This window comes from Pleurodeles waltl, chromosome 11 (genome assembly GCF_031143425.1).
Source record: "Pleurodeles waltl isolate 20211129_DDA chromosome 11, aPleWal1.hap1.20221129, whole genome shotgun sequence".
Taxonomy (NCBI): Eukaryota; Metazoa; Chordata; class Amphibia; order Caudata; family Salamandridae; genus Pleurodeles; species Pleurodeles waltl.
The window spans coordinates 704,586,798-704,612,461 of NC_090450.1; the positions used below are offsets into that span (position 1 = coordinate 704,586,798).

The 25,664-nt window shown below is 41.5% G+C and overlaps 1 protein-coding gene across 29 annotated transcripts in view; it reads left to right on the top strand.

Annotated features, from left to right (window-relative positions):
* Positions 1-25,664, top strand: part of CAMK2B (calcium/calmodulin dependent protein kinase II beta) — a 704,764-nt gene that overhangs the window by 320,565 nt on the left and 358,535 nt on the right. For all 29 annotated transcript variants that reach the window (XM_069214308.1, XM_069214317.1, XM_069214303.1 and 26 more), the window contains exon 5: positions 24,129-24,194. In XM_069214308.1, coding sequence (XP_069070409.1) covers positions 24,129-24,194 — 66 coding nt within the window. The remainder of the gene's footprint in view (positions 1-24,128; positions 24,195-25,664) is intronic.

Consider the following 25,664-nt stretch of genomic DNA (forward strand, 5'->3'; position numbering starts at 1 on the left):
GTGTCGTGATCACACCACGGGCCACAGATGCTGTAGTGGAGTCAGAGTAGGGTGTCACAGACGTTGGTGACAGTACTCGGGACTCATGCTGTGGCGGTACTTTGGAGGCACTGCGGCAGCGTCAGGCCTGCAGCATCGATCAGTGCACTCAGCAGAGCTCAAAGCTTTGGTGTAGGCAATGGCGCGGAGTAGGACAGCGGCGCAGGTTCCGAAGTCACTCTGGAGTCGATGTGCTTGCTTTCATCTTGGTTGAATCAGAACTCATTCCCAAGAGCCCAGGAACTGGATTTGGCACCACTTGGCAAGTCAGGACTCTCAGCAAAAAAGCCCAGTTGCTGGCAGGTGAAGTCCTGAATGTCCCTGGGACTTCTTAACAGGAGGTAAGCTCAGTCCAAGCCCTTGGAGAACCTTTGGAAGCAGGATGTAGCGGGCAAGGTCCAGGCCTATCCCAAGATAGAATCGTCAGGCTAGCACAGCTAAGCAACAGGCAGTGTGGCAGTCCTTCCTACAGCATCCAACTCTTGTTCCTGGCAGTATGTCCTCAGTCCAGAAAGAGTCTAACTTTGTGGGGTCAGAGTCTAGTACTTATACCCATTTCTGTCTTTGAAGTAGGCAAACTTCAAAGAGAAGTCTTTGTAGTGCACCAAACCCTGCCTTTCCATGCCCTTTCCCCAGACACAATCCAGGGGTGGAGACTGCTTTGGTAAGGACATGCACAGCCCTATTCAGCTGCAGGTGTCATCTCCTCCGACCACTCTAACCCAGGAAGACCCACCAGGATATGCCGGGCACACCTCAGCTTCCTTTGTGTGACTGTCTAGAGTGAATTCACTAACAGCCTAACTGTCACCCTGACCCATATGTGTATTCCACAGCCAGGCAGAGGCACAGAATGGTTAAGCAAGAAAATGCCCACTTTCTAAAAGTGGCATTTTCAAACTTACAATTTAAAAACCAACTTCATCAAAAGATGTATTTTTAAACTGTGAGTTCAGAGACCCCAGACTCCATATCATTATCTGCTTCCAATAGGAAATTACACTTAAAAGATATGTCAAGGTAATCCCCTTGCTCCTCCATGGAAGAGATAGTTCTTGAAATAGTGAAAAACGAATTTTGAAGTATTTCATTATCAGAACATGTAAAAACACACCGGTACATGTCCCACCTTTTAAATACACTGCACCCTGCCCATGGGGCTGTCTTGGGCCTACCTTCAGTGAGACTTACATGTATTAAAAGGGTAGGTTTGGGGAGGTTGAAATGGCACTATAAAACTGCACACGCAGACACTGTAGTGGCAGGTCTGAGACATGTGTACAGGGATACTCATGTGGGTGGCACAAACAGTGCTGCAGGCCCACTAGCAGCAATTGATTTACAGGCCCTGGGCACATATAGTGCACTTTACTAGGGACTTACTAGTAAATCAGATATGCCAGTCATGGATAAACCGATCACCCATACAATTTAGACAGTGAGCACTTGCACTTTAGCACTGGCCTGCAGTGGTAAAGTGCCCAGAGTCCTAAAGCCAGCAAAAAATGAAATGGAGCACACAGTCAAAAGCAGGAGGTCAGGAACAAAATGTTTGGGGATAACCTGCAAAAGGGGCCATTTCCAACAAATAAGGATGCAAATTGTTTTTTTTACAAAAGATAGCGCTATTATTAAAACATATTCTACAGTTGTTTACTAGTACAGGATACAACGACTGGCAAAGCAAAGAGGGTCATTCTCATTGCAAAAACGTGTTGGACCTTTCTCATATGGAGGGTCTCTAGAATAATTGTAAATGCACCACTCATACACCCACCTCAGCAGAGATTTTTACATTTCTGCGGAAAGTTTATTCAAGTTGATAATCGAAGTGGGTGTACGGAGTACCCTCACTAGTTTATTTGCTCGTGTAGCTGTAATTGTGTTGAAGAAGTGACAGGGCACTAGGACCTGCCACGCACTGGACACCATTTCCGGACAACAGGAAGAGGAGCAGGAAACAAACACACACAAACACATTAGCATGCGAGCAGAGGAAGGGGAAGGACTGATCTTCACCCTGGCTGCATGTTTCGGGAAATAAGAATAAAGAAGCACGCATACAGCCATCCTGCCTCCACATGTATTTCTTCAGGGATGGGGACACAACATCTGCCAATGAGGATGGGATGCACTCTGCGGCAAGTGCACAATACCAAGAGCGTGAGATCGAGAAAGTGGGACCTCATTCAGTCCCCGTGACCCCGACAAGCTTGAGCTCACCTGCAAAAAAAAAAAGAAGTGAAGCAGAGACTAGCAAGTTGCTTCTCCTGCTACATTAAAGACTTTGCAAACTGTAAGCACTCCACTCCGATAACTCACCATACAAGGATAACCATTCATATGGACTCCAGAGTTTGAAAAGGCATTCGCAGACATCAGGAATCTGGTAACATCTGTGGACCACCTTACATACTTCAATGCATCTCTGTGCACTGAACTCACAGTAGATGCCAGTCCTGGTGGACTGGGGGCAAACCTGGCTCAACACAAGCCGATACTCCTTGAGGTGAATCATTGCATACTTGAGCAGGAGCCTGTCAGAGGTGGAAAAAGTATATTCTCAGCCCAACAAAAAAAAGAAAGCTTGGCAGTTGGGTGGGATTGTGAATACCATCACATGGTCCTGTATGGAAAGCCATTTATGATTGTAACAGACCACCAAGCGCTGGTCACCATCTAAGCCAACCCAAATGCCAAAATTCACCCACCCATTGAAAGGTGGGGAAAATGGCTGATGGATTATGATTTCAAGATAATACACAAAACCAGGTAAGGAACACCACCCTGCTGACTATGCGCTGAGACACCATCTACCAAGTACCCAACTGTCACCTTCCATGGTGGAGCAGTACATCAACTTTGTGCTTAGACAAAACTCCCCAGCTCAGACCTCTGTGGAGGAACTCCTACATAATTCCGAGACCGACATCACACTGAAGGCAGTGAAAAGCATCATGAAACAGCAATGGTGGAGGCACACAAACAGCAACAGCCAGCTCAGTGAAGAGGCCAACAAAGAGGAGGTCCTCGCACTCAAACACATGCAGGAAGAATTGCCTGAAACGGAGCATGGAATACTCCTTTGAGGCACCAGGATAGTCATACCACAGACCTTTCACCGACAAACAATGAATCTTGCGCACAAGAGCCACATGGGGACGATTGCAATCAAGAAAATGTTGAAGGAAAGTGTATGGTTCCTGGAACTTGATCGCCTGGTGGAAAAAGTAATCCTGACATGCCACCTCTGCCAAGCGGAAGCCCCCAGGCCAGAGCAGCTACAAAAGGGGGACCTCACAGATGCTGTGTGGTTGCCACTAGCCTCAGACTTATATGGGCAACTAGACACTGGGCTATATCTACTGCTCATTATTGATGAATGCTCCTGTTTCCCCCTAGTGCACCAGGTGGTGTCCATGTAAATAGTGGCTATTCTACCCATCTTCTCAGCATGGGGCATCCCACTTTCGCTGATAACTGACAACGGACCTCCTTTCTGAGGGGAGGATTTTCAAAAATTCATGAATTACCTAGGAATACACCATGGGAAGATAATGCCATGGTGATCACGAGTGAATGGCATGGCTGAGCGATTTATAGGGAACATAAAGGAAGCAGTCAAAGAGCCAAGCTTACACAACTCTGTCGGCCAAGCACTATGTCAAATCTTGTGGGAGTATCACAAGACCCCACAGGGCTCCACTGGGTGATGCCCGGCAGAACTCACAAGGGCACAGCGCCATAGTTGCTCGTGACTAGGTAACCAAGGCGAAGATGAAAAAACATACGGCTACCCAATGGCACGTGAAGGGATCCAGGGTCAAGCCCGGAGACCTCATAATGGTATGCCCGTGACAAACATGGAAGTCAGGCACTCCTTTACCATGCAACCCGTTAACCATCACAAATGTCAAAGGGACAGTGATCACGGCAGCAGGAGAGCTCTACTCCATCACCAAGAACAGCTCTCACTTCAAGGAGCTCCAGCTGCCAGCAGACGGTGAGGGTGATGGAAGCAGACATGCACATGTGCAAGTCAACCGTGACATCTCCTAGGGAGCTAATGCAAAGGCCCACCCCAACAGCACTGGATTACTTCACTATGAAGGAACGGATCCAAAGGCAGGCGGCCCCCAAATCAAGAAAGCTCGCGCCCATCAAGAACAATTCTAAAGCCTGAGAGAGTGATGGAAATTTGACCCAAGATTAGAATGACAGTCTTTGTATTTGCCCTTTCTCTCTCCTGCTCCCTCTTCTTGCCCTCTTCCTAGTTTTCATGTCCTTCCCTCTACGCCTCCATCACTCTATCTCTATATTGCTCTCTCTCTTCCATAGGAAGGTGTCCTCATTTTGCCAGAAAGGGGGGAGATGTCACAATGGTGAAGAAGTGGCAGGGCACTAGGATCTGCTACGCAATGGACAGCTGAACACCGCTTCCAAGCAGCAGGAAGGAGGAGCAGGAAACATACAAACACAATAGCATGCGAGCAGAGGAAGGGGAAGGACAGGTCTTCAGTGTGGCTGCCTGTTCCAAGAAATAAGAATAAAGAAGTACACACTCAACCAACCTGCCTCCGCATATCTTTCTTCAGGGACCACAACACGATTCTTTAAAAGAGTGCTTCATTTTGCAGCTCGTCCCTCTCCTCCCACCCCAACCCGCTAGCAATCCGTTGTTGCTTGCCTCTCCGTCCCACCACCTCTCCCTTGCTTGCCCTTCCCACCTCCCATCCTGTTGCTGCTTCTCCAATCGTTTTTTGCCTCTCCCATCCTAGCATGAAGGTAGCCCGCCCTCTCCCGTGTCCTAGTTGGTCTGTCCCCCTGTCCTTGCTTGCCTATCTCTTCTGAGCCCTGTTATTGCTTGTCCCTTTCACGCCTCACCCTCCATTAAAAAAAAGTGCTATGACCATGTTATAGCGCTTTTATTTTCATTACTTTCAGCCATGTTACACAGAAAATAAATGAAGAAAATAAAAGCAATATGACACGTCAGTGCCGGGTGCGCCATATTGCTTTTTTCTTTACTTTCGGCCATGTTGCACAGCGGTCATGTTGCTGTGAAGCATGGCTAAAAAACATTGACAAGCAGTCGCAGCGCACGGGGTTGCAGGGGGCGGGTGACGGTCAGGGGTAATATTAATAAAATTTTAAAATAAAATTTTAAAATATGTACCTGTACGCTGCGCTGCTGCTCCTCCGTCTCCTCAGCAGCAAGCAGGCACAGGTACCCAGCCTGTCCTGCGGCCAATCCTGACGCTGCTCAAAGCAACGTTAGGACTGGCTGGGAGCGCACAGCCAGGGGGCTTCTAGGCAGACTGGGAGCCTGTGCCTGCTCTCTCCAGCCCAGCAACACAGTTTGGGGCAGGAGAGAGCACAGTGCGCATGTGTGTTTGGCTGGACATGTGCACTGAGGGGAGTGCACATCCACTCCTCTCAGTGCTCGTCATCCCCAAAGCCCCGCTCCTTTAACAATGAAAAGATAATAAACTTAGTTAATTATCCTTTAATTGTTAAACAATTTACAGTGGTTGCTGCTAGCAGGGGTGATGCTCCTCCGCCATAGAGGAGGAGCCACCACTGTTGACAAGGTCAATAGATCAGTTGCCTATGATGATGCTTTTAGGGGGGCTTGGAAACGTCTCTGTTTTATCTATGTATCAGTGTTTTTTCACCCCAATGATGACTGACAGTGTCACGCTCACAAATTACAACACTACTAGTGAGCACACAACCGCAGAACAAAAATGAGGTTATGAAAATATTTAAAAAATAAGATTTTCCAGATGTGAGTTCGGGTCCAACAATCACTCGGCACATTGCACTCTGAGGGACGTCTTCAGGATTTTCACTGATATATAGAGCACGCTACGCTGACAGTTAAGAAAAAGGCCCCCAGCTCAGAAAACAGTACAGATAAGGGAAACCATACAACGTCCTATATATCCTAAACCAATTTAAAGCTTGCATGATATTCTTAAAAGCAGGGTGCCAATGTCATTGTTGTGGTGGTGTTTGTGCTAGTTCTAGGATCTCTCATTTTTGTAGGCAAAGGGCTTGTGGCAAAGAGGCGATACGTTATTTGCTCAAGTTCACACCATTCGTGTATATCTCCTCATGCTGCACGATTACCATTTCTAAGCTCTGTAAACAATAGTTGTAACCATTACCCATTGTATAGTACTCGATTGCCGAGCTGGGAAGGGTGGAAAGCTCAGTCTGCCTTGCAGGGATTTGAAGCTGTTGCCTCAAGAGTCGGCCAGTGAGGTTATTTCTGGTGGGTGTAATCAGTCTTTTTGTTTTAAATCTGGGCATATTACTCCTGTTTGCCTCTGAATCCTTGCAATGTTTACGTACATTTATGGGTTAAGAGATTTTTCCATATTTTCCGAAAGCATAGTAGGTTAAGCATGCCTCATTAGGTAGCATGTTTTTAATTTGGGTCTCATCATTTGTCATGTCGTCTATAGGCGAGATACTAATATTCAGCATGGCTCACTAAGGACTTGTTCGGGCACATGGAAATGACCTTACGATGAGAGACGTTAGTCTGGTCAGTTTAATAGAATTATGTGCAGAATAAGCTCAGTGGCAGACATATGTGAAACATTCAGCAATTTTGATGGAAAATGTTAATGCGTAATTCTAGCTACTGTTTATTTATTTATTTTAATTGTGATATTTATGTAGAACGGACCTGCCTGTAGTGCACTCTATACAGTAATAAGCACCTGAGTTGTGTGAGTGGTAACAGGGTGACAGGTTAACCAAGAGTACTGTCGCTGTTTACATAGTTCCAAGATTACCTGAATCCAGCAACTCAGGAGAGTGGGGAGTGAAAGTTGAAATCAGTATATGGGTGGGAGTAATACTGCAAAGCAATGTTTTTTTATTATCTTTCCTAAAGCTTTCCTAGAAGGAAGAGAGTCTGGAGCAGTAGAAGTCACTAGTTCTCCACTCTTGAGGGATAGGCAAAAAAAAGCTGGTTTCTATATCTTCTAGAACTCACGTCCTTGAAGAGAACAGCTAGGTTTGTATTAAGGCCTCCAGAGGTCTACGTTTTGTCAGTGAGATAGCCTAGTTTGTATGCATTCTGTAGGTTACACAGTATGCCTTAACTTTGTTGACTGAGGGCAACAGCTAAGTTCTTTAGAGTGAGGGGTGTGTGGTTCCTGATTAGACCAACAATTACATGGATTTCAGTGGAGTAAGGGTAGTGTAAGGAATTGAGTTCCATTGAAGATTATGCCCACTGCAGACTGTGTGGGAAAGGACTAGGGCCTGAATGGTGGAAATTGTCAGCAGACAAGAAGGATTTCCTGTGCAAGGACGATTGACACCAATCTCACTGAACTTTCTGATTAAAATACTCCTTCAATATTAGACTAGATTCAGTGCAGCAGCCCAGGAATTTGGCCCAGGGAGTGGAACAGTGGGAGTGACAACTATGCTGCATCAGAGGTTGGATGGGTGCACAATTGACTGCTTTTAACTGGGTCCTAGTCGAGCCTCAGGTCGAAGCCAGACTTCCAAGCTAGGGTTGCATCTTTTTATGATCTCAGGTTAGAATTAGATTGGGTGGGGACTTTACAAGAATGTATGTAAGAAATAATATTATTGTTTATAGATAGGTAGATGCCAGGCATCCACCAATGAATGGCAGATGCCCTGTCCACCAACCATGCAGTTTCCCACCCCATTTGCAGAGGGTTTACGATGGAAGAGCCACAGCTTGTCCTGCCATTAAAAACCCTTGACTTAATTGCCAAATCGTAACTAGGGCACCAGATCATTGTGAGGGTCAACCCATCCCATTTAGGGCAGGGCGACCATCACTCATTTTCCCCTTTCAGGTCCGCCATGTAAGACTTGGTGAACCCAGGCACTGTAAACTCAGACTACCCCCAACATAGAGAGAGAAAACACCCAGCACATCCGATCCACTGATTTTTTAATTTTTTTTTTAGAAACAATTCCTCTTTGGGAAGCATGTTTCTGGAAAAGAAATGCCGAGCTGGCTGCCAGCTCGACATTAGGAGTGACAAAAGTACATTCAATTTACCAGCAGAGGAACTTTCCTTTCATTAGTGAGATCCCTGCCAGCAAGGAAAGATCTTTCATTATGTTGTATGGTGCTGTGGCAGGAGATTGGAGACCATGGCCCGTACAGACGCGACTGGTTGACATTCCCCAAACCCATCTCACCCACCCACCCATCCTGGGTCTAAATGATCCTGGGTTAGGGCATGCATCCAGTTTCTCTTAATCTTTATAGCAGGCACACTGTTTTCAGAGACTTTTACTATACGGGGATAACCACTGTGGAGACATTCTCCTGCACTCTATGTGTGTAAGAGTTTTTAGTTACTAATTTAGCCCACAAAGTAGTAGTTGTGCTCAGTGGTCTGTACCTAAATCCTCTGAAGCGCATAAATGTGATTCAAATTGTAGCATGACATTGCCTTTTCAAATGTATTTGCTGCAGTTATGAAATTAGCTGAATCAGATTGTTGGCCAAAAAATCATTGCTAATTACCATAATTCAAAATTGTATTCCTTCTTTTGGAAAGTGTGCAGAGGCGAAGTTCCTATAGTCTCTACATTTGTATTGAATACGTCACAATCTAAAGGATATTTTCTAGAACTATATTCAGTGTTTACCATAACTGTTCACAACATGAAGGCAACCCTTGTTAGAGCCGAGCCAGAGGTCCCACTTGTCCCTCTGATCCAAAATACTAGTAGAGCAACATGAGAAGTGTCTTGTAACTAAGGTAACAATTTATTTCTTGCGCATGTGTGGTGTTTCTTCTTAGTATACACGATTGTACACTACACTGCGTGCCATTTTTCAAGACAAAAAATATTTTTATACTAAATTTGGAAAGATTCCACAAATGATTTCGCCTGTTCTGTGTGTGACATGCTGTATATAAACAGCCTTTTTAATATGATACATCGAGTGACCTTATGTTCTTTTAAAGAGAATACAAGTGAGGATTTTTTTTCCTTTTTGTAAAATTCAAACTCTAAACTCAACTACATCTTCTTGAGCCCAAATTTGGCATTCAAGGAAAATGAGATACAGTAAACAATGTAATTCGACTAGGACTACACGTTTTGATCATGTGGAGAAGCTAGGATTTGAGCTGATGTTTCCCAGTCACACATTCTGCCTTTCAGCCAGATGATAGGTTTACACAAAAGAAAAAATGCTTTGAGCTCACTAGGCTTTCAAGAGCTTAATTGGTACACTGTGTTCAATAAAACCGACTTTGAAAAATGCGTGTATCAAAAGCTAAATCAATCTGACACCACAGAAGGAATCTTTCCAGATACTAATTAGGTAACTAGCTTTGATTTAGTTTCATAAGGATGAAAGGTAATAAATATTAGAACACTTAATGCAATCCAGCAAACTACACCAATTGACAATTCTCTTATTGTGTTCTCTGTGTTGTGGTACCAGAATATCATTATCAAAATATAATTTGACATAAATATCATGTCTTAAATATTGTGGACAAAACCTTATTAGTGATGATAATAGAAAATCTATATGCAATGGAATGGTATCTTAAACTAAAATTAAAACAGTTTTTGAGTCATACTGTATTTCTCATTACAGTATTCTGGTATACAGTATAGTACTTAAGCACAAGAAGGCATAGCATTTGGTTTCAGTGTACATGTATATATGATCTGGCTCAACCTAAAAGTATTTCCCAAGAAACCTGTATCTTACGACAGAGACAATTTTAATAAATCTACAAAACAACGAGGTCCGAATTGTTTTCAAAGGCATTCATTTGCGAAATGCAGCTGCAGTCTGTAGATACAGGTTCTACATTTAGATTGTAATTTCAGTGGAAGAGGTTCATGAAAAAAACGCACATTTCCGACTTGATTAATGCTCGCCTATATCATGCTTTCTTGCCGTCCCTCTTTTAGCTAGACGAAGCATTCTTTTCTATCCAAAGCCTAATTAGGGAGTGTAAAACGGAAATAGGACGCTGGACTTGGTTCTAAAAACAGCCCCATGAGACCAGGCTGGAGGCAGCACTAGAGCTTTTACCTTCGCCATGCTCGAAACGTGCCAGTACGTGATGGAAGGAGGATGGCCAAATTAGTATGTCAGACAAATATTTCTCAGAATCTAACAAGTGTGAAAGAGAGAAACTTCCCACAGTAAGTTAGATGCAAAAGGGGAGAAGAGTAGGCCAGGGGAGTGAGAAATTAATGAGAAGTGAAGGGGAAGGTAAAGATAACAAGCATTTTCATAGCCAATATGGCTCGCCAACGCGAGAGCTATTGGATTTGCCAGTGTATTTTAGCCATGTTGTACAGCAGAGTGGCTGTGCAGCATGTCTAAGAGTAAAATTAGGAAAAATTTGTAATGAAGCAGCCAGCACTAGCCTTGTCACAGCACTTTTTTTAATGGTTGGTGGGGAAAGGCAACACAGATAACGGGGTAGTGTGGGTGAAAGTATTGAAGCAGCACAGATAAGGGTGGGAGGGGGAAGAAGCAACACAACAGGTACGGTGTGGAAGAAGCAAGGAGGGTGGAAAGGAAAGAAGCAATAGGGAAAGAATTAATAGTGAAGTAACAGATGCCCAAAAAGAAGCGGATGGAGTAAATAAGTACTTGGTCACTGCTCCGTACTGTTGACCAGGAAGTGACAGCGGCAAGCTCTGGCCAATAAAAGACGCAGCAAATAGAAGTAACAATGAGGCCAAAGCATGGTAAGCAATGGGCTGGCTCGTAGCCCCTTAAAGTAAACAGTGCCCTTTGCAGCAACACTTGTTGTCGACAGGCGAAATCTTAAAATTGGCTCACGTGCTAGTCTCATAGGAATTTAGTTATATTAGAGAATTATATTAACAGTGGTTCCCAGTAATTCATTAAAAAAGCATAGTTGATTATACTGTGTGTGGTAACTCTTCCATGTGTACCTTCATTGGCTAGTTTATTTATAAATCACAGTGGATTATACAATGTTTTCTAGCTCTTCCATATGTACCTTCATTGGAGAGTCAAACTCAAATTTCACAATGGGCAACCCATGCATATATGTTTTTTTAGCAAGATTAAGCGGCAGCAACACAAGGACCAGGCAAAAAACGTTGTAGGTTTGTACTACACATGCTTGTAATAAAGGTGCAGGTTTACAAAAATAATACATCTGTAAGTAGTGCTGACGCCAAAGCGCTCCATGATGAAAATTGCACATGTGAAGAAGTGTAAAAGTGCAACAGAGTGGGCTTCAGGCTGAATCAGAGTGTGTTATTTCATTCCAGGAGCATATGTCATAAATACTTGTGTTGCATGTGAACAAAATATTCGATTCTGTGGTAAGTTCCAGAAACGACAGGAGGCTCTCCACCTTGGACCCAATTTACGGACCTTCCCCACCTCACTTCGAACCAGTTGCAGTTTGTTTCACAAATTATGTAGCAAGAGTGGAAGAGTGACTGGAGGTCTAAGACACTTTAAGTTCCCACAATGCACAAATAGAGATGATTGAAAAGAGGACAGAAGGACTCATAAAACACCCTTTTAGCTCACTAGTGCTAGCAGTCTCAAAAAAGTTTTAACTCCTGCAGTGCTAAGGAACGAAAAAGTCAATAACCAGTCACCATCAAATTAAAGTATAAAGTGCAGCACAGCTCGGGGAAAAATGAGATAAAAGCTCCCAAATTAACATTTTATTGCTAAAAATATAAGACAAAATGTAGATGGGGAAATGTGGATAATGGAAATATAAAAAAAATGTACATGGGGAAATTGTAGATAGGGGAAATACTACAATTGTTAAGGCAGAAGCATCATGACTACTTGAAGCTTCGTCTCTCACAAGTCACGACCCTGCCCCCCACTGATCAATAGTAACACAATAGTACTACAATTGTACAGTATTCCAACTAATCTCCTAGGGATTTTAAAGATCTTACACACTGATACATTCGCACAGGTCGAATGGAATTCGAGTGGGGATCTCACATCTAGGATAACAATAAACTGAGGAGTTAGGCAAGTATGTGTGCTAGCCCCCACGCTGTTCAGTGTATACATCAATGGAGCAGTAGAGTGGTTGGCGAAGTGCAATCATAACGCACCTGAATGTATAGGTATCAGTACTCTAATTCTCATGTTAAGAGTCATCTAGACTGCATTAAATGAGAAACATGATGAGTAGATTCTTTATAATTACACCCTTAGGAGAGTGGCGAGGGTATAATTAGTATCATGTGATACACATTGAGTAAGAAAACAAAGAAACAATATTGATCCATGCAGCTGGCCTTAAAGGAGCTAAACATTTTCGGTGGATATACAAGGGTGCCTATGGCAACTTAAATGCTTTGATTGTAATGTACATAATATATTTCAGAAGGAAAAAATGTAAAGTAGATCAAGTTATGCTTTGAATGCATCAGATCATCTCATTTCATTTCTCATTTCATGCAATAGATCACGCTAGAACACCTTGGAGGAAGGGTGGTAAGAAGATACACCGGAAAGACAAAATGGAGTCATTGTTAATAGGAAGGGAAGTTAAAAGAGGGACATTAACAAGGAGTTTCAGAAAAACTAAAATGTCTTAGTGCAGATGACATGGAGTTTACAAGACTGCAAGGCAGGGGGAAAGCACAATCATATGTTTTCAGGTTTCTTTTGAGTCCTGTGAAGGAACAAGTCAGTCTGATCTGGAAGAGGAGAGCATTAAATATTTTTTAGCAGCAGATAAGAAAAGCTTCCTTCAGGGTGGGCTTTTTCTTGAATATTTGTAGGTCAATGTGAGGTTCCTCTTCCGATGTTATAGGGGTAAGGTCTGCATCACTGCCATGATGCCTCTTGCAAAATCAGGTGATCATTAGGGTCTAAAAAGCCGTCAGCTGAAGTCTATCTATCATTCATATGTGAAATGTGCTGACTAGGCAGGAGGGCATGACAACAAATATTTTTCATTAGAATTAGAATGATCTTCTACAGTAAAAGAAATAACTGACAAATTGAAGAAGAAACATAATTGAAACACATAAAATGAGTGTCTCAAGGATAAAAAGGGAAATCTAACAGGTGTCTTGACTAGTGAAAGTAAGGATGAACTCACAGGAGCTGGATGGGAATGAAAGGGCAGAACATATAAGTAATCAGGTCCATTCACTCTCAGGCGTCTTAAAGCTTGGTCTTCATAGCGCATTTACTAGGTTAGCTTCTCTGGTATGATAGAGTGGGAGGATGTCTTACTCATAGGGCTGACGTGGCTAGAATGTATGACTGTGTTTACAATTAATGAGAGTAAGGAACTGATTTTAACCATCGGACTATATCGTTGGTTTGCAAATATTGTCTATCCGTTTTTCATGGCGTAAGATGGCATCAAAATGTATCCATGTATGATAGCTCACTGCAGCCTAGAGTGGTTTAACTGCTGAGAAGTATCATCAGGATACATCACAGAATAATAGTGTAGATGATTTAAAAATATGATTTACCGGCATACATAGGACTGATAAAAATGAGATCATTATTTTTTAGATTGAAAATAAGTTGAAGGCACATTTAAAAACACTGAGAATGATATGTAAATATTTAACACTTTCTACATGTATACCTTATTTTACCTAGTGGAACAAAACAACTCACAGCAAGGTAAATGTGACATTTGGAGCCAAACCCCAGTAATTTGTGTAGATATGAGTGAAACTAGAAAGTATGAGTGAGAATAGTAGACATGAGCAAATTAACTTGGATTCCTGAGCATACTGAATGACAGTGGGTTGTGAATAAGGAGTTACGCTAAGCAAGCAATAGTTTGTGGAGTCTTGAACAGCCTTTCCAACATAAGATGGTCTTAACTCTTGGAAAGTAGACCTGATTTACAAAGTACTTTCTGTGAGTTAAAACAGTTTATCATTGCCTTTGCTAATTGAACACAGGCATCAGCCAGGGGCATATATTATTAGCTCACGCCCACTTTTCCTAACTAATGTCTAGAAAATGTCTTAGTAAATCAGGCTCTGTGTTCGTTCAGTCGTGATCTTTGCAGGAATACTTTGAGGATTACTCAGTAGGTAATTCAAAATAGAGAGAAGGTAGGAATGAATTGGTCGGTAGGTTACAACCACCTTGAAATGAGATCCCCACTTATATGCCTTGAGCCAACCATGTTATCGATACCACTTGGGGAGGGATGGGTTCTAATATGATTTATTGCCAAGGTATGGACGCCTAGAGATAGAAAATATGTGATAGCAAGTTATAACCCCTTTCCTTTTGTGGGTTACCACTCCACTCCCAAAATACATTGATGTAAAAGGAAAGTTTTCATAATTTGTAATATTGTGAATTTTATTATTAACAATTACAATTATAGTAAAGGTGATTATAATTATAATAGTAAGCGTTATTATATTAAGTGTGCCAAGTAAAATGTATACTTTTTTAAATTCATTTATTTTTTCAAAGCTGGTAGTGAATGACAATGCAGCATCATAAGGAAGCCTGAAACAAGCACATCCTGTCCCTCTGATCCCCTGTGTATATGTAATTTATGGTCAGATGTCCAACATGGAGTTACACTGACAAGCCCGCAGGACTACTCATCATGGAAAACTTTGTTAGTGGCAGATCAAGTAAGGAATCACATTCCACTGATAGACATTGCAATAAATGTGAAAGCAACACGGTTCCCCAATTATTTTACCACAGGAACTGCAGGAGCCTGTTCACTATGAAGAGAGTTTTACGGACTATTAAGTGAAAAGCTGAAGCAAATGTCAGTGATGATGCCAGAACAAGTGAGTGCACGAGTAAACGCTTAAACAGAAGAACATCTTTGAAGTCAAACGTGTAAGCTGAAGAATGTATATTTTGTGGAAAGATAGAATGCTACAAGGGAACATCAATGCATGAGAAATTAATCAAGGCCAAGGAACTTATAGTTGACAAAAAGCTTCGAGAGTGTACAACCCTTAATTGTGATTAAAAGATCTTAGCAGTTTGTAATAGGGACATAGTGGCTGCAGAAGCCTATTATCATGCATCTTGTTATAGTAACTATACAAGGGTTAAAGCAAAGAAGGAACATTATGCATCTATTATCATTCAAACTGATGATCACTACAGAAATATGAGACATGAAGCATATGATTAACTATTTCAATACATAAGAACTGTGATTATGCCTAACAAAAAGGCAGTTTGTGTGATGACTTTCACTGAAAGGTTTAAAATCCTCATGACTTGCAGAGGAATACAGGGAATAGACGAATCAACCAAGAAGCATATAGGAAGAAAATTGGACTCCGAATTTGATGACGGCCTTCACATATTCCCAGATAACCAGGAAATATTATTGCCCCAACCTGATGGTGTCATTGTAAGAGAAAACCAGAGTTTTGAAAAGAGAATGATCAGTTTTAAAGGTTAAGGCAACAGACATGAACAAGATCATTGATCAAACATCATCACACATAAGAACAATGATTCAAAAAACTTGACATCAACACCATGGCCATGTCATGCATCAGATGTTGATAAGGAAATACCTGGAAATTCATCCCCGCTGATTGATGGTATCGTTCTTCTTCAGAGAGTAAAAGGAGAGGAATCAAACTTTGGTGAGGCAGCTATGTCTGTCTTGTCCATGCCTTTGTGAGAAGGAAATAGGAGTCAAAGAATTGATGTTGTGTTTGATACGTACAATGAGACGTTCATTAAGAACAGCAAAAGGACAATCGGAGGTGAAGAACTCGGGCACCACTTACAAAGCATCTCACCTTTCCAGATTGTCAGACAGTCAAGGAAAGTCCTTAGCCACGTAAGGAATAAAACAACTCTCATCGCATTTCTTTTTAATAAATGGAGGAAACCAGAGTATTTTGTAAAACATGAGACTAAAACACTGTTTGTGAACTGTGAAGAAAAATGCTACAAAATCACATCTGAAGGGAGCCACGAAGTGCCGATCTCAACCGCACACACGAAGAAGCAGATGGTCGTTTGTTGCTGCATGCGCTGCTAATGAAGGTTATGAGGCAGTAATGACCAGCTCAGATGACACCGATACATCTATTATGTTTATTATGTATTTGGGCTTCCCTGACAGGATCATGGCTAAATTGTTTCTGAAATGTGGTACTAAAATATGCATGTGGGTCCTTGACATTGGGAAAATAGCTTAAACTTTTGGTGAAAATGCTTGTCGAGCTGATAGATCTCCATGTTTACCGGATGTGACGCAGTAAGTGCATGTGCGCTAAAAGGAAAAGTATGTGCATTCAAAATCCTGTCTGCCAACAGACATACACAGGAAACATTTTCACAGCCCAGAGATGAATGAGATCTATGTAGAACTAATGGACAAATTGGAGCAATTCTCGTGCTTGCTGTATGCACCAAAATCTTCAGTTCATCACATGAATGACTTGAGATCCGTGCAAAGAAGGGTGAGCTAGACAGTCATCAACTTCCACCTTGCATGGACTTCTGAAAAAACATGCCGAACGTGCAAATTATCAAGCCGCTAAAACCAAGAGATGTCTTCTGAATGATCCACAGACACCTAGTCCAATTAGGAGAGGGCGGAAGTTGGAAAAACACGAGGGAGCATAGCAACTGGTAGTGGACTTGATGGAGGGGCAGCCAGCACCTCAGGCTGTGTTAGATCTACCAGCTTACAACTGCATTTGGAATTGCAAACTGGCAACACCTGACTGCTGTATAAATGACCTCAAGTGCACTGATGTGCAGACTTCCCATCTGTGAAAATCAAACAGACGTAGAGAATGATGACACCTATTCAGAAGAAGAAGATGATGACGATGAATGTGAATGATAAAATTGTGTTTATGTTCACTCATGACATACATAGTCTATGTAAGATGTAACAACTATTATTATTTGAAATTATAAGTGAAAATTATGCATAAAATCTATATCAATATATGAGGAATACAGTGAAGTTGTATTGTTATTATTTTAAGGACTATATTGTTAATACTACAATTAAAAATCATAAGTATTTGTAATTATATTGAATTTAACCAACATGGTGGAATTAGATTTATTTTTCCACATGTTATGATGAATTTGAATGCTATTTATCAAAAATATGAAAACCATTATTTTTTACGGCTATGGTTGCTAATCCAATAATATCAGACAAAAGTTAGAGTGATGACTTGCTATCACATATTTTCCATCTCTAGGCATCTATACCCTTCAAAAAAGTCATGTTAGAACCCATCCCACTTAGTGGTACCAGTAGCCTAAATTTGGGATCCTGGCTCATGGCCTATTAGTATATTAGGCCTTTAAAGGGTCTATAAACAAAGCAGCGTACTCCGAAATGTTTCTTAAGTCCATGTATAAAAGATACATATTGCAGCTCTCCTTTTGCCGAAGAATGGCAAATAAATATTCGATGAAAGAGGTCAATGAATTTGTTATTGCTTATAATCTATCAAGACAGGGTTTTCACATTCCAAAAGAATACCTAAGTTTTCGCATCTAGAAGCAATACCCATGCAACATACATTTCTCATTTTGTCTCCACTCTCTTGTGGTAAACACATAATGGCCCCTAATTGAAATCCGTCATTTTGGCCACATTTGAATTCCTTGTTACATGAACTGGATAATATATTTCAAGTATGCCGTAATACAGACATAGGTTTTCATAGGCTATTGCTCACTGATTACCTGATATAAGAGCAATGACGCACTAATATTGGAAGGTAATTAAAAATGGGTGCAACATTTTGTGCATATATATATATCACCAATGAATAACCACATAGAATCATTTTTGCCTTAGTTTAAAGTGTGGAATAGAATGATAGGTCTCCTCCAATAATAAATACCGTTAGTCTGCATCTTGCAGTCCAGACTAGTTTGGTATCAAATTTATTGTAACACGTTAAAAGAAAACATTCCTGAAATAACAAACCTGTCCTCGGTCAATATATAACCTTGAAAAAACTTGTAGAAACTATATTGCTGCATATGTTAGAAACATCTTCTTGAGTAGTAACCATACAGACCATCACAACACAAGGAAAAATATACATTGAAATAGTGATTTACATTTTAAATTCACATCAGATAATACCAGTTAACAACAATGTCTTCAAATTAAATTCACTGTCGCCGTTGCAAGGTTGAAAAGACAATTTAAAATACAGCAACGTAAACTGTTTTTTATTTCGGGAAGAAATTAAGGGCCATATTTACAAGATAGTGGCGTATTGGTCCCGTATTTATAATATGGTATACAATGGCGGCTGTTAGAACAATAGTGTCAACATTGTTGATGCTGTTGTGGCGCTTTGGTGCACTACCGTCAAAAATGTTTACACTACTGCAGCAAAGCACATGGAGGCCCATAGATTAAAATGGGTGCGATCCTTCAACGCCTGCTCTGAGCAGGCGTTAAAAATGATGGAAAAAATGGCGCCGTGAAATGTTGTAAATTTCACTGCGCCATTTTTTCGGGCCTCCCTGCGTTGGAACGCCCTCCTTGCATACATTATGCCTGGTGCAGGCATAATGTGGCTCAAGGTTTCACAAAGTGGAGCACTGCAAGCATTGCTCCACTTTGTAAATACGGCGTGGGAGAAAGGCCTCCTTAAAGTCAAACAAATTACTCTATAGCAGCACAAGGTGGCGGTAGGGGCTTGTAAATATGCCACTAAATGCCCATTCCAGTCACCTTAAGGCGCATGTGTCATCCAAATCCTTTGGTGAGTTATTTTGCGCAAGTACATAAATACATTTTGACATATTGCAGCGTGTGTATACCAAAATATGACAGTGCTAAAGTAAAAAGACATTTCTTATAAATAGCACTTGACCAGCTGTAAATAACATGCTACTGGTCCCAATTTAATAGCACCTAATTTTGCAGAGGAGAGCTGAGACTGTGGATTTCCTGTGTTCTCCTGTTGAGGTACTGAGGTCTTATTCACCCAGGGTCAATGTGTCCGTCCAGCCTTTGTGCCGCCTTCCGCGGTGCTACAGGGTACTCTCTTTCTGAAACCAGAGGGTGCCTAGTGCCCACCAGTTGGCAGCAGCACCAGTGTACCACAATATTTTAGGGATCATCCGTCGGCCAGCCACTCAGCTGGACCTAGCTTGAGGTCAGATGTATAAACAGTTTTAGCACTTGCAAACCCTCAGATTCAGTTAATCAGAGGGTTTGCTAACGCTAAAATCTTTTTTTACATGTAGTAAGCTCATTTAACAGTTTGGAGAAAGTTTTCTGAATTTTTGTCTGGGTTTAGGAATCCATACAGAATTGGAATTTGGAAGTGGCATGTTTAAGGTGTCCCTTTCAAATGCGATTTTGTGTGGTATGTTTTAATGTTCTGCACCCAAACTAAGGATGCAAGACATTAATATTTAACTGACAACACAAAGATGGTAGTAACCTACTTGCAAACAGGAATGAGTTCCCCAGAGCCCTCCCTCCTTTGTGAATGTTGAAAATACATGTTTAGGATTTGGCAGTGGTTCATGGTACTACCGCTTATACCTAAAAAAGTATGTGAAACTTTTAATTTTTGTTTTTAACACATGCTGTTTTCCTTTAAGGAAAATGAATCGCATTAAAAAAAAAAAGATTGCTTTATTTAAAAGCAATCACAGACATGGTGGTCTGCTGACGTCTGCAGACCACCATCTCTCTGATGCCAACATATCATAATGAGTGGAACTTTGCAATCTACCTCAATAATATGCATGAGGTTGGTCACGCCAAACTGAAGAGCGGACACAACTGTGCATATCTTTCTTATTCTGTGCTTCTTGAGACATCAGAATAGTTGTTTCTTAAATTAGGGATACTGTTGTAGCTGGAAAATTGTTTTAAATGATAATGCAATGTTTTCACTTAGTGTGTTGGGTATAAAACATGGATTGGAATGCTTTTAGATCCCAGATGGCACAGCTTTGTTTCTCCTGTAGTGGAATTCGAGGTGTACTTCATGAAATAAATTCCTGTGTTCACTTCTGCATAGGCATTTCCCCCTACATATGTGTTGTACAATTAATCCTTCTGTAATGCCATATCTTTTGTGAAATGGCACCTTTTTTCTTTATTTTCCCCATTTAACAGATTTTTCCCCACCCGTTCCCACAATCCCCAGCCAATATTGGAGGTATTCCCCTACCAGCCCTGTAAAGGTATTTACTCTTCCGCTTGACAAGTGCAAATGTCTGACCTTTTCTAGCATTGGAAGGGGTTGCAGAGAAATTTAACAGTTCTTGCAAACGCTTGAGTCTGTGGATGTTTCCAAACTCTGCTATAGACCATCTTCCTGCAACTGTTAAGTCATATCTTCCCACAATATTATGGCATAGGGTTATATCACACATTTAGATCTGACTTACCGGTTTAAATGGTGTGTAAATGAAGCCTCAAAAGTTGATTTACCCGCATAAATCAAGCTATTTGCATATACCTAAATTGTGTTCTAGTGGCTTTGTGAATTGGGTCATATGAATGCACCAAAGTACACACTCCAGTTTATTTTCTAACTTCACTTGACTAGGTGTTCAGCTACCTCATGACCTCTCTCTTGTTTGAGTAATGCTGTTATAACTTACTAGTAAACTTAATTATCCCATACCCTTGTCTTCCTCGTACAATGTCTTACAAAGCAAGGTTTACCTCCATCAGCAGACAGGAGTTACCAATATTGCACATATAAACACTTTTCCCACTTCTTGTCGATATTAATAGGAATCACGCTCACAAGATGTACTGAATTACCATGCAACTCGACCATGGTTGTGTTCGACCAAAAGAGGACAAAAAAGGTGGATTGATAGGGCTATGATGAGAAAAAGTGGAACGCAGAGTAATGTAATTGCTGGTAAGTTACTAGGGCATTGTCTCATTGATTGTCAACTTTGCGAGGAGGTACCCAAGTACTTTGGTGTACCCAAGTAAACAACACTTACTATAGGTGTCAGTCATATAAATAAAAATATTATTAATGGATTTAACAATGCCCCGAGTGACCTTTATGGACCTATATATCATGGTTGAGACCAGTGCCATGCCACTGGAGGCACACTAGAATAGCGAAAATAATTGAACAAGAATAGTACTTCCTCAAAAATACAAGGTTTGGGGTATGCTATCAATATTGAAGGGTTCCAGTCAAATATATGTCAGAGGACAAGAAATGCAAAGCAAAGGAAGCCACCATTTACCTTCCACCTATACAGCAATAGAGGGCCATGTAGAGGCACCCAAGGGGAGAGACGTAAACATACAGCAGGAAGATTCCAATTGGACTGGCCCTGGGCCAAGCTTGGGAGAACGGACCCAGATGCCCAATCAAAAATCAAAAAACTATCCAAAAACACCACTGAGATGGAAGAAAAACACTACTGTGGTTGAAGAAAAAGCAGCAGTCCATCTGTGCAAAATGAAATACTTGCAATCAGAAGAGGACACGGCGAGCCCCAGGCAGGAACTGAAAGAATCACAGGACTTTTAAGAAAAAGCATCCAAGAGGGGTTGTGGGTGCTAATTGCACAAGCCTGCCTGACAACTGAACCCTTGAAAGTGTAGAAGTTCGCTCAAGGACTCCTCAAGACGAAAGAACCCAGATCCGACATTAGGAAATGAATGATGAGATGCAGTTATAAAAGGTGACAAGATGCAAAGAACCCCAAAGACAGTCACCTCAAAGAAGCATGATTGGTTGGCAGAACAGCTAATGTCAGAGAGCCGATCTGCTACCAATGTGGAGCAACCCCACTTCAGAACCCACCTGGCCGAACCGCAGGTGATGGATCATGAGAAGTACAGTCAGGGGCATAGCTTCAAGGGTGTGTTTTGGGTGTGACACCCCCTATTCTAAATGCATTCTTGACTAGGTAGTTGGATCTGGGGACTCTGAGTTCGGTCTACTATCTCAGTGCCACTTTTTCTTGTTGTGAGCCAAGCAAGATAGACAAAATAGTGACCTTTATGTAAACAGGAGAAAGAGGCAGAGATACCCATCCAGTGGCTAAATCACAAAATGTGAAACCAGGTAACCTGAGATCATTATGGCTTCCCTGCTTGCACAAATTGTGCAATCCTAGGCACATATTTCATCTTATAGAGCCTCCTTTTTTTTCTCATCACACATGAGCGCACTTTTAAATACTTGAGTTCAGGAGACGTGCTGCACAAGAACCTTTTATATTTGCTATAATAGACTATAATGTTGCTCCATCTAAAATAAGAATCAGGGCAATACTTAGAGTTTACATGACTACTGACTTGCCTCTCAGTTCACTGATGGCATTGTCATTGGAGGGCAAACCATGAATGTTTCTAAAAACTAGCACTTTTAATAAATGTCTGCGTATGCAATGATATTGTCTGATGTACTAAGTTGAAATGCTTCTGCATGTTATAGAAATATACGTTTTTGACTTCTGAAGAGATTGTATCAGATTTTTACATTATGTTTGTTGCACAATATACATTCCAAGTGTTTTCATGGCTTGGCTCATACACGGATTCTTAGAGCCTCGCCAGACCCCATGGCCTGGCTTTGGTTCGTCTCACCCTATTATTTTGCCTGCCCGCCCTCCTCTGTTTGTGACTCAGGCTTAGTATATCGGGCCACAGTCACTTTGTAAAATCATTCATAAATGAAAAGGTTTAGAAACATGAACTGATCTGACACTTCTACCATCAAAACTTCTTGTAGCTGACAACAATAAGAGTGAGTGAGGTGAAAATACATGTAGAATAAGTGATCCCAGGGCAGGGACTCTAGGCCGTTGTTGATGTAACCGTAGTTATGAGTTCTCAGGGAAAACTACCTGGCACAGGTAGGATGGGTAGGGGCGTACTTTGAATGAGGCAGTTGGGGTGTGACACCCTTCATATTAATTCTTGGTTTGGTAGCTGGGTCTGGGGTCCCTGAGTCGATATGCCATGTCTGTGTCATTTTTTTCTCTCTGTTCTCATTGCATTGAGTGGTTTTAACTTGCTCAGTTTTTGGATCAGGATCTTAAATGTTGGTAATGACCGGTTTACCCGAAAAATAGAAAATCTGCACCCATGGAAATAAATTTGCTTCTTTTTGGATTTCACAAACATTGGCAGTAGTAGACTTGAAAAGATGCGCCAGTCTCAAGTTTCCAGGCATACTACTGCCAATCAAACACCCAAAAGGTGAAGGCATGCATACTTCTAAATAGTCTAACCTGCGGCAATTGCTTGGGGTAGCATTTCAACCCATTGTTTTTCACCCACTATGCCAGTCCAGATAGAGGCTCACCTAATGCAAATCAGTACTGACCCTGTTTCTCATTAAGGCAGTCCACCCTGAACCTTGGTCCTCTTATCCCTCCACTCTGCAGCTGTGCCCCCACCTCCCTTGAATCTCAATTATTAAGCTATGCTCCTGAGTACAGCGTAGAGGCAGAAAGTAACTTGGAAAGAGGCATGGGTCTGGGATGGCCAGGTGGTGCAAGATAGGACACTAAAATCAAGCATCAGCGGGTGGCCAAGTGGGCGAAGGAAAAACCAACAGATCAGACAGCAACATCCTAAACGGAACGACAGCAACTTGCAGTAATAAAATGCAGAAAAGGAAAGTAGGCCACCCTTAGAGGGGCAAAGTCAAAACATGGACAGTACCAGGCAGTACCACCCACGGAAGGAAGATAGGTATAGCATATGGTCTGTGGAAGTGAAATGCGAAAACAGGATATCTACTGGGTGTGCTCCCTATTTAAACCAAGAAAGGAAAGAGCCAGTAATGTAGGAGAGGAATATTCTTTTAAAAAAGAGTTTTTTTAAATGACAGGATAACTACATTCTGTGTGTTGAAGGAGGTAAACCTCATTTTCTAAAACAGTTACTCTGTTTCTACAAAAGCCTTGGGTGGCCACCCTCATGGAGAAAATACCGTACTCCACAATCTAAATCAGCCACTATGACACATATGCCTTTGGTTTCAAATATTAAGACGTTCAGTCCAGAATTCTTTAATGGTATAAGGACTTATTGCCTGCTATTGCTCAGATATTTGATTTTTTAGCTTCTGGTGCTCTTCTGTTTCAGGGTGACTGGTGGGGAACTGTTTGAAGATATTGTCGCAAGGGAATATTACAGCGAGGCGGATGCAAGGTGAGTAGAAGACCCAACCTACCGAACCAACAACCTCCTCCCATTCATGCTCCATGACCTCTTCCTCCATACCCCTCATTCAACCTCACCATGTGCTTCTGGTGTCCCCATAACCCGATTCTGATACTATATCTGTGGAACATCCCCATATCATTTACAAAAAGAGGCCTCACAGAAAGCATGCCCCATGCCCCTCATCCAAGGGAACGTCTGTCTGTTTACTTCACCCTCAAAAATACGTACCAAACCAATCTTATCGGAATGTAGGTTTCGTGGCAGGTTTTAAACCAGTTCCAACAATTATTCCTCTCCCGTTTTTACAGCCACTCTGCCTGTGAGAGATACCCTCTGAGGCACTCCATGAGACTCTTTGACCCCTATGTTTTTGAGAGTCCCTCTGTTCATCACTTGAAATACACCGGAAAAATCAATTTCAAAGACTATTTCGGATGTTTCCGGTTTTTTTTTCAGTGGAGTGTGTTGGGGAAAAGGCCCTCTTGAATTAGTGTTTCAGTTCATGCTCTGGGAAATCTCCTATAATTCCCCTAGAGTTGGGAAATCTACAAATTCTGGAGTGTGAATTTCCACACATAAATTCCTTTGTCAATCTAACCCGTCGCTCTTTTGTCCTGATATGAACAAATCCATATTTTGAAGTGACTTAAAAAATAAGTGGGCAATACAAAATTTTGAAACGTAAAGTTGAGGAAAGTATATATAACCCCACTGGACTGACCTTCTCTTATACTCCGTTATGCCCACAACAGAACAACAAAAGTTGGCTGTTTTATGAATCTCAGGGATTTGCCTTTAACGATTTTGTAATCTGCTATTTCTATTTTCCTCAATTTAGTTGTATTAAGGATCTTGGTGTTAGGTTTTCAGGCACGTCTATGCACATATCAGTGGTGAAGGGAAGTCGCTTATTGGCTAAAAGGTATGGTGTATGGCTTTATTCAAACAGCCTGGTATCCCTGTCTTCCACACATTATAGGGGAGGTTCCGGCAGATGTTTTCCAGTGTGGAGTGGCCCACACTATAAACTATTAGAATCATCCATTCATTTTATTTTTCCAGTATACCTTCTGTCACTTTTTAAAATTTAACAGCTGCCTCTTTCATTGTCCTTGATATTCTCATACACATTTCAAGTGAAAGAGAGGCACATGATACTTTGCCACTTTATGTGGAGCACTAAAGCCATCGCATCCACATAAAATAGCAAAGCAATGTGTTACTCCTCACAACTTAAAGTGTATCCTTGAATAGCAAAGAGGGTTAAAGACGGGGGCTGCATAGTGTTACCATTCCGCTACTAGGGGGCTGCATAGTGTTAACATTCAGCTACTAATGCGAACCAAAGTAATGCTAACGAAAGTAATAGAAATTATGTTACAACAATAAAATAACTGGATGAGTCTGGGATATGTATAGCGGACAAGTCAATGACCTTTAGTCCTTTCTGCTAAA